This window comes from Aplidium turbinatum, chromosome 11 (assembly GCF_918807975.1).
Source record: "Aplidium turbinatum chromosome 11, kaAplTurb1.1, whole genome shotgun sequence".
Classification (NCBI taxonomy): Eukaryota; Metazoa; Chordata; class Ascidiacea; order Aplousobranchia; family Polyclinidae; genus Aplidium; species Aplidium turbinatum.
In genome coordinates, this window is record NC_137482.1 from 4,578,565 (window position 1) to 4,588,442 (window position 9,878).

General features: G+C 38.4%; 1 protein-coding gene across 1 annotated transcript in view; it reads left to right on the forward strand.

The window, feature by feature from the left end:
* The window catches only part of LOC145779530 (uncharacterized), a 59,774-nt gene extending 51,659 nt beyond the window's left edge, over nt 1–8,115 (forward strand). The window contains exons 18-28 of the mRNA XM_082591135.1: nt 592–654; nt 1,677–1,793; nt 3,248–3,476; nt 3,949–4,051; nt 4,384–4,477; nt 4,760–4,908; nt 5,613–5,751; nt 6,184–6,426; nt 6,735–6,816; nt 6,894–7,004; nt 7,541–8,115. Coding sequence (XP_082447261.1) covers nt 592–654; nt 1,677–1,793; nt 3,248–3,476; nt 3,949–4,051; nt 4,384–4,477; nt 4,760–4,908; nt 5,613–5,751; nt 6,184–6,426; nt 6,735–6,816; nt 6,894–6,978 — 1,304 coding nt within the window. The 3' untranslated portion in view covers nt 6,979–7,004; nt 7,541–8,115. The remainder of the gene's footprint in view (nt 1–591; nt 655–1,676; nt 1,794–3,247; nt 3,477–3,948; nt 4,052–4,383; nt 4,478–4,759; nt 4,909–5,612; nt 5,752–6,183; nt 6,427–6,734; nt 6,817–6,893; nt 7,005–7,540) is intronic.
* Nucleotides 8,116–9,878: the final 1,763 nt, after the last annotated feature.

Genomic DNA, 9,878 nt, shown 5'->3' on the forward strand with positions numbered 1-9,878 from the left:
ATCTCTAATCTGTTCTTCATCCGAGGTGTAGTTTGTAATTGTCTACACTACTTTTGAACAGCTCTTTTATCCAAGAAGTTTGTTGACATGTAATCAAAGAAGTATTTTAATAAAAAAGGACTAAATACTTACATCAAATGCGTTTAGGTCTAAGGGTTATAATTGACGTTACGCCAGCTTCACTGTAGATACAGGCGAACTATATCAGCAGGCCGTTGCCACAAATGTTTGCAAAGACATTTTTTCTGTGTTGCCATGGCTTGAATTGCGTTATGCAACCCGATTACTTTGTCATCGTTTGTTTATATTTTTATGGCACAGAGAAATTTCTTCTCTCCATATATTAGCAATTTTATTGTTAAAATTTAGAAATGTATGAGGAATAATTCGTGCGCGTTCGTTTGATGCGTTTCTAAGTGAAAATATTAGACCTTAGCAATTTACCTTAGCAACTTACCTTTTACCTTAGCAATTGAGGTTTTAGCTTTGAAAATATTAGCTTAGAAGGAGCTTGTTTTAATTTAAAGCCTCCGCAAAATCGTTTACTTGACTAAGACACAGCCATTTAACAACAAATTATTTCTTGTTAAGTTTTTCCTGGCATGAAGCCTTTAAAGCAAAAGTCAAAAAGTATGGATTGGGGTATTGATTCAGGTACAGTCAGGGATGCTGGAATGCTAAATCAAAATTATTGACACTTTTATGTTGAAGCGAAGAATTTGTCTTGATTTTAACCAATAGGCGGACCCGCATATGATTATACATGTAATGTGTTTTATTTTTGCCTGAAAATTTAATCTCTTTAATTTTTAAAAAATCGGTTGTACTTTGTTTTATTTTTAGCGCAAGTTTATAAATAATATTCATATTTTTTTGTATTGATTGTCTTGCTGCTGTTGTTTTTCGTATAAAAATCATGCAGCAGGCATACAAATGTTAACAAAGTGAAATAAATCTTGTGAATTCAATCGCTCAATCACCATGTGCTTTTGTAGAGTGTAATGGACAGTTACTCTTGTGCTAAAGATGTAACAAAATCTTTGTCTTTAGAAATGTAGTTTGCATTATGTCTTTCCAATAACCGGTCAACAAATCCTCTCAAATCCTCGTGATAAACCTGTATCTCAAAGTAACTGATAATAATTTTTGCCTTCGAGAACTTCTTTTGAAATTTGTTTCAGCATTCACAAAATAGGAAAGCATGACTAATCGTAAATATTTTTCAAGATCAAGCGGTTTTGCATGAATAAGCAACGTTTTCTATAACACACAGTGTGATAGTTGAGAGTGCTAATATACTGGTTAAGTGCCCAAAAGTGCTATTTGAACTGACTGTTATCTGTTCTAGGCTGCTCAGATTGTGATAGGCAACATTGGTATGGATTAATATTCAATCTTACGCTCTTTTCTCTTGCCTGAATGCATTTTTTATGCAAGTGCAACCTTTACTTCCCTTGCAAAGGAAAAATAATAATCGAAATTTCTTTCTTGCTCTTTTGCTCTTTGTTGTTAGTTGGCAGGCCTGCATTTTGTTCAAAGTAAAGCTGTCTCTAAGACTCTAACACGTTATAGGTTTGGGCTGTAGTGAGGTTTTCTTAGATCTTTGTGTAGCGTGTACGTAGATATCATGGGTTTGTCCACTGACGACCGTAGTAAATCTTCTACCGTATCACCAGACGAAGAAATTATTCTACCAATCATGAGTCCCCTACTTTCAAGTCCTTCATTGTGCAAAAGATTCGGCTTTTCAGTCAACAGCATACCTTCTATTCTTTCAAACTCTATCACTAAAGGTAGGCTGACAACTACTTGCCACTGGCGATATGCTGAATTTGTCTCAGATGAGTTTTAAGTATTTGTTTTGCTAGGTCAGGTCTAGGCCATTATTTTTGATCACTTTGTCATTCAACTTGATTCATCCGAAACCGCTGGATCTTATTTGTAGTCTTCCACTTTTCTTGGAAAAGATGGATTACAAAAACAGGAAATACCTTTCAAAATCTTGTGCTTACATTTTTTTGTTGCTTTATGAAAACAATCGTTTCATTGTAATGTAATGTAGGCCTGAGAAAACAGCTCGTTAGTCACGTGATTCATCAATAGGCTATTTTTGATAGTTTTTAGATATTGTAAGAAATCTGCAAGTGATCTAACTTGGTTTTTGTTTACTCGTACTGTTTTACTTTACCGTTTCTTTGCGAGTCTCTCCTGCCCTGTGCAGCCTGTGGTTGACTTACGTAATGACAAAAACCATGCTCGCAGAGACGAAAAGGATTACTATAACAATATGAAACCATGAAACAAAAACCATTTTTTGTCAAAGCACCCGGCAATCTTTTAGGAGGGTTTGAGTTAATTTCGCAACTTAATTTCATGCAAATGAAAAAGTGTACATGAAAATACACATTGCAGTAGTCAGAAAGGAAGAGCCATAAATTTCTAAACTCCTTTTAGAGACATGTGTGACGTGAGAACTATTTTGGTTAACAATAAAGATAATAAGAGCACTGTTTCATGTTATTATTAACTTAATCGTCATTACGTTGCACACGTCTTTAAAGAGTGGTTGTTTAGAGCCCCCCCTCTCCCCCTACACCACTGATACATTGCTTCTGCAAGAGAACCAATTGATTGATTGGTTTATTTTGTTGTGCAATATTATAACAGCAAAATCATTAAATGATGCAGCACGCTTAACGAACACAATTGAAACAAAGAAAAATAACAAATGTACACTGCATCTTTGAAGTAAGTAAATCACAACGGGAAGCTGCGAAGTGACCATGACGGTCTTCGAGTCAAGCAGCCACCATCAGCCAAGTCGATGATAAACATTTAATAAACATTACACTAACATTTAAATAACATAACATTACACTAATAAACACCAAGGTAGAATCTTCTTCTACCAAGTAAAATATTAAAACTCTGCTGCAAGACTGCATAAATAATATTACTACATTTGCGCTGGCAACGTGGCCAACGGGTGCCACCTTGTCACTATAGAGCAAACGTCTGGTGGTGTTTGTGCATGCTTGTAGCTTATTGTCTAGTATCATTTCTTAATACTGTATGTAGGATTGTTCAAGATAACCTAGTGCAATTGGCACCACTTTCCATTAAGTTGAAATGCACCGTAAGCTTTCAACAGAATTGAAAACTCAAAGAGAGAGCTCTCAACGAAAACCTACCGCAGCTTGTTCGTTACAAAATCGGTGTGTTTTGTTACACTACAATTCTGTTTTAGATTCTTCAAACGTGGTCAGAGAAGTCCCATCTTCCGATGCTTTTGGAAATCGCGTTCCCAACTCTGGGATGCGAGAGATTATCGGAAGTGGAGCTTACAAGAAAGACAGCGATGGCTCTACTCTTCATGGAAGTCTGGACGATCTTCTCTCTGACAACAGCAGTAGCATCAATGGAGGAAGAGCGCTTCCAAGTAACGGGTCTATGTGGCTTGGCACGGAAGATGGAAAGTAAGTTAAAGAATGAAATGAGGTTTAACTTTAGGAGATGGTTGTTTTGTTTTTTCCTTTCATTGATAATAAAATAAAAAGATTAATCCGGAGAAGGATTGAAGTTACAGGACTAAAAGAAAAACCAAAAAATTGAGTAAAGTTGTGATTAATATTGTAGAATAAGGTGGTTGTTCATACGCCTGTGTAACCATAGGCTTGCACAAGTGGAGGTTCCTCAAATTAAACAAGATCTTTAACACTTTGTAAAAAGTTATGGTTTTACGTTCAGTCAGAAACAACTAAAGCTTCCGAATCCGCAGTGAAATGACATCCTGAAAGCAAATGCTTGCTGTTTTGCCCTCACAACAGTGTCGCAATTTAAGGTCAATTGTAAATGCAAGATGGGCTAAATTAATGTCCAGTTGATTGGCATCAAAACAAATATATAATTTCCAAAAAAGTCGACCAAAACTTCAATTTTTTGCTACAGAATAAACATTTATTCCACCACGGAAGCTTTGAGGACGAGCAACCATCCAGATCAGCTCAACCATTCCGCATCAGTGCACTGCATTTTGCACCATGAAGGACAGGTAAACTTTGTAGTGGCGTTGGCAGGGAGGTACAGGGGATAATTTAGATTCGAGCCCGAGATGATTTTAAAAGGGATTTTTCCAAGGGGCCCGGAAAGTTGAAGACAATGCCACACATACTTTGGCTTCTATGCATTTGAGCAGCGTCTTGTTTTGCTGACTGAGAAATGGTATTGGCACCGGGCTTAAATTAGTCTCTAAATGACCCTGAAATAATGAAAAGCTTTTGTCTGTTGTTGAACCGCTGGATGGAATATAGTGTCAGACAAAGCATCTTGATAATTATATGTTTTCGTATTGTTTTTTCACCTTCTATACTTTGAACTTTAAAGGTATTCGTGGCGCTCAGCAACGGAGATTTGGTTATTTACCACCGCAACCCGTCCAATGGCAAGTGGGAGCTCAACAACAAAAAGTGCATGACAGGTGACTTGCAAACTACAACAAAATTATAAGCTATGATTTCTAATATTTTTTGACAGGTGACTTGCAAACTACAACAAAATTATAAGCTATGATTTCTAATATTTTTTGTAGCATCAACTATTGAAAGTAATTAGCAGTATTGCATGTTTACACACTCCTGTTGAAATTGTTCTGAATTCATTCAAATGTTTCGTCAAATAAACATACCTGGTGCCTTCAAGAAACTAAGATAGGTGTTTTTTGACTCAGTTAATCACTAATTTTATTGCATTTTTCCACCAGGTACTTCCCCAAACAGCCCCATTACAAAAATGGTTGTAGTCAACGACAAAGAGTTGTGGTGTGGTTGCCAAAACCAAATAGGAATCTTGGATGTTAAAAATCACAACCTACAAGCGCTTTTCCCAGTGACTCAAGACAACAAAAAACAGGTACCGGTAATCAATCTTGGTAATAATGGCGTGTATCTGTGCAGCGTTGTAACCATGGCAGATACTCAAAATTTTTTATGCCCTGTTATTGGTTTTTGCTTTTATTCGTACATTTTTATTTTCTTTCATCACGGCACCTATTAATAGTTTTTGTCCACATTATGATTTAAAAACAAAAGAAGTAAGAAATAAAACCTTGATGATGTAGAAATTCTACTTTTTGATTCAATTCTACACTTTTTGTTGTTTATAACTTTAATTGGGATGTTCGTGACCCATAATTGGGTCGCCCAGCGACCTGATGGAGTTTCCCAAGTTTTTGTAAATAAAAAAAAAATACAGATCGTTTGTTGTGGCTTGCAAGGATTTAAAAATATCTCATGCTGCCCACGGCCCATCTAACTTTCTGTTATCTGGCCAGTTATGAAAAACGTTAGAATGTTTTGCATCAGCTTTACTTACTCTGAGGTGCGTCTTCAATTTCATTGCTGAGTGCCAAGCAGGAATGAGATCCAGTACCATATTCAAAAAATCTTTGGTGTGACCCGGCAGGGTGTCGAACCTACGCCTACCAACTCGGAGGCGGACACTCAAACCACTGCGCTACCGACTTGGTATTTCTATGTCAGTCTTACTTTTGAAGCAAAACTATGAATTTATGCAAATGCGTTGAAAAATTTATCCATCGTTTCTGCATTCAACAGATCTATTGTATGGTCTGCTTTGGGTTTGGAGTCTGGGTGGCATTAGACAAACGGCCTCAGATTAAACTATTTCATTCGGTTACCCACGCTCTCATAACCGAAGTGGACGTTTCTCATCCCGTCAGCAAGATGTTGGCAAGTAAGTGGAATTTAATTTTATTTCTGTAATATGACATTTCCATAGAGCGTGACATGTGAAAGCAAATGACAGCCAACCTTCGGATCGGAGATGGAACGTGATGATGATGAATATTTGAGTAGTATTACAAGTAAATTACTAAAAAAAGTCATCATGCTTGGCTTGGTCAACGGAGGAAGAGGAAAGGGCTGTCCCAAAATAAGATGGCTCGATATGATGACGAATGACAGAAAGATGGACATGCAAGAGCTAAAAGAGGTTGTGAGGAATCGAGAGCTGTGGAGGGAGATGATTTACAAAGTGACCTAGAGTCAAAATCGATTGAATGGATGATGATACCAATTTTGATGCTGAAGCAGCTGTAGAAGAATGAGGCTGCTCAATATAAACGCTTTAAAAAACCTTGATCTAACAATGTGCAAAACGTTTTAGGCGCAGATGCGATTATACGACAGCACAAAGCAGCTTGCTTGAGAATAACTTCCTTGTTGGTGTGCAACAACCTCGTGTGGGTGGGAACCAGCGCTGGAGTTGTCCTCACGATGGCGCTACCGACTATAAATGTTGCCACCACGTCTCTCCCGCTCCCAGTCATGCCACAAGGTCTACCATACGGACACACGGGACATGTTCGATTCTTAACTTCTGTCGAGACTCTGGATCAAGGATCATCAGGTTTGTCTATTAGTTACCTGAAGCTATAGCCTAATTCATTTTTGATAAGCTCTGTAACGAAGGTTTTTCAAGTGGCCTATGCCTCATCCTCAAGGTATCAAGGTTACATTTTTTGAGGGAGGCCCATGTATAGCTAGACCAAGGAATTAGAACAAACAAATTTTTCTGATTTTGTTTGGAAACCTTTATATTTGATAGCTTATTTACAGAAGTAGCAACGTAGGGTAGCCTACGTTACCGTCGCGGTATGTAGTTGCTGTCATCCTGTGTTTGAGTAGCAATTTTTAATCCGTGGTACATTTCAACAGAACAATTATCGACCCAGCAAAGACAACATGCAACTTCGACCCCAGCGAAAACAAACACCCTGGTTATTAGCGGAGGAGACGGGTATGTGAATCGGTTATCCGTTGACACAAAATGAATTGGGCTATGACGTTCTAACTATATTTGTAACATACGTATAGCTACGAAGATTTCCGGATGAACTCGGCAAACGAAGTAGCTGGGAGAGAGGATAGCACCAACCACTTGCTTGTGTGGAAGGTTTGATAAAGACGCGCTGCTCTGCGAGGCAGGTTGGTCGAGTTGCTTTGTCTCGTAGCCACAGTTGCAACATTTATACAACGTAACAAGAGGTGGTCTTTGGAAATGTTGAGGCCATCTTAGACACCAAACTGTTTAATTGCTAGAATCTTTGTTTTCGGACTGAGAAAGCTTGAGGTTTTGAACCATAGACGCAGAATCGTCGCCCTTACAATCCCACCCCCAAGGAAGGCTAATTAAAGATACGTCCAAAAATGACTCGAGCGCTCTTCCAGAGATTTGAACCATCGTTAGTTGCCATTTCTATGTTGTGTGATTGCTCAACCGACTGAACTAAAAAAATCATTCTGTCAACACTGGTAAATTGGCTTGCTTCAGTAACTTCAAGCCTCCAAGAATGGGAAACTGATTCCCGACAACCTTCACTTTTGAAGCTTGATCAATCTACTGCACATGGCGGTATTGACAGCCTCTAAAGAGTGTCGCGTATGTCACAAGTAAAATCGCCAAGATAAAGCTTTTGGTTTGCATTTGTGTATCTACGGTACTTAACCGGTCTTTTTTCTAGATGATGTGGCGAAAATAACTTTCCCAAAGAGAGGAAAGAAAACTGAGTGCCGTAGCGGCCTTGCACGCATGCCGAGAAACTCATATGCGCATAAATCGTAAACTCCAGGTTACGCACACAAGACTTTTTCAAATGACCAGCCAATGTGCCAGGTTGCAACACTCAAGAGAATTGGCAGCAGTAGCATGGAGGACTCTATACCGTACCGCTGCTTTTGAAATTATTGGTTCAATTTGCTTGACAATATTACAAATGTTGGAGCTGTGCGCATTTTTACGTTACAAAACCAAGGAGGTGACAAGTGCCCTTTATTGTGATATCCACATAGACAAATGGGTCCTCCAATCTCATCACTAGCCTAAGCTTCAGCCGTTCCATAGACTTGCTTAAGATTGTGTACCCTGACAAGGTCAATATGACGCGTGTTAATATGGTAGACAAATTGTTGCGTTAAATGTTCTCGCAGTATTCTCGTGTTTGGTACAACTTGTGTTGCCACGTTTGTTTTATCATTGAATTATTGTTCTAACGTTGAATTTCACTGAATCTATTTGAAAATATACAAATTCTCTCTTCACGTTTGTCTTCTAGCTCGGGGTAACGTAAGTTTGGCGGTTTAGCCACACAGTAATGGTGGTGCAAAGTAAAACTGAACAACAGTCGCCACAAGTAATTGTTTGTCGGTCATGTAAGAGGAATTTTAAGGTGAAACATATTGCACGTAATGCAAGGAACTTTATATTATACACAAGCCGTAATAAAGTTGCCGGTTGACGCGAAAACACTTAACTTTGAAGGAATTGTCATCATCCGTTTGTTCCATCTTCAGTAAATGAGACCTTGGGTTTGTCCCCGCTAGCAGTGGTCCGCCAGGTTTTGCAGCCTATTAAGTAGGTATGGAGATTTAAATGAAATCAATCACTTTTCAGACATATGAATGTTCAAAGATCACACGACCCTCATTGTAGGTGTTGAAACCGTCGTAATAATTCACATACATTAATGCTATAGGCCTACTAATTCTCAAGCATTGTTAGATTGGAAACGTACGTAATTGTAATTTATAACAGAACTGTCTGTGCATGATTAAAAACACAGAGCAGAGCACTAAAAAGAATGAGTACAAAATCATTGGGGCACAATAGTTAAATGCGATCGGAAATGCGGTTTTACATATAATGACATTTCACCAGTCAAACAAGCAATTCGTCAACATCGTTCAGCCACAACGCGCGTGGTAGTGGCAAGCTCATCACAATAAAACCCTACATGAGAGCTTGATTGTCTTAATTTTCAAACCTGTGCAGACATAAAGCTGAATGTGATGGTATGAGATCAACACGTGGTAGGTTGTTAGCAGTAAAACATCATCACTCGACGTCGGTTTGTAGGAATTGGTGCGATTGTTTCCTTCTCTTTTCGAGGTTGCATGCATCAGCCTTTCATCTATTCAGAAATATAGCACTGGTATTCATAAAAAAGCAGGAGCGATGCACGGGCAGAATAGTCTGTAAAACAGCCGCCATCAATAGGAAACTCATAGTGCCACAAACTGGAGTCAAGAGATAACTGATGAATGAAATAACTGCGGTCGATCTTCCGCTGAAAAAAAAAAACAGTTCTGAATATGAGCAGAAATGTCTAGTTATACAATTTGGGTAGAAAGGTAACTCTTTTAAACCATAAACAAACAAGTAGGTTTGTTTGTTTAAATGTCTAGTTATTTGGGCAAATCAATCTTACCATGATGTTTCGACATCTCACCAGTCTACAAATTTTACATAATTGTTATAATTTATGAGATAGCTTATATTGATATTTTCCAGTAAATGTAAAATGTATTATCATCGATTTTGGAAACTATTGCATGTGGTCAGTGGCGCCGCCAGACCTTCAACATTGGGGGGGCAAAATATTGACAGTGCAAGACAGTAGCATAGTCAAAATTTTTGAAAAGGGGGGTGTTGACAGCCGGCGGGTGAAGCCCGATGGCGTGTTCGCCGAAGGCGACACTTAGCGGCGGGGGGTCTGGGGGGCCTCCCCCAGAAAATTTTGAAAAATTACTTTCAGTTTGGTGCATTCTGAGAGCATTTTCAACAAAATTGTGGGTATGAGTATTTCTGTAAAATGGTGCTGTCCGGTGGCATAGCAAAATGATAAGATCATGTTTTCTTCGGCATTTTTCGTAAATAAAGCTAAGTCTCTATGTTTTCTTGTTGCTAATTCCAGACTGAGATATTTGAATGTTTGGTATTGGCAAAACTCGCTCTTTTAATGCAGTTTCGTTTAAAATTAGGCAAACTTTGTTTTAGAGACATAGGTTGATTGCTTTTTTTTG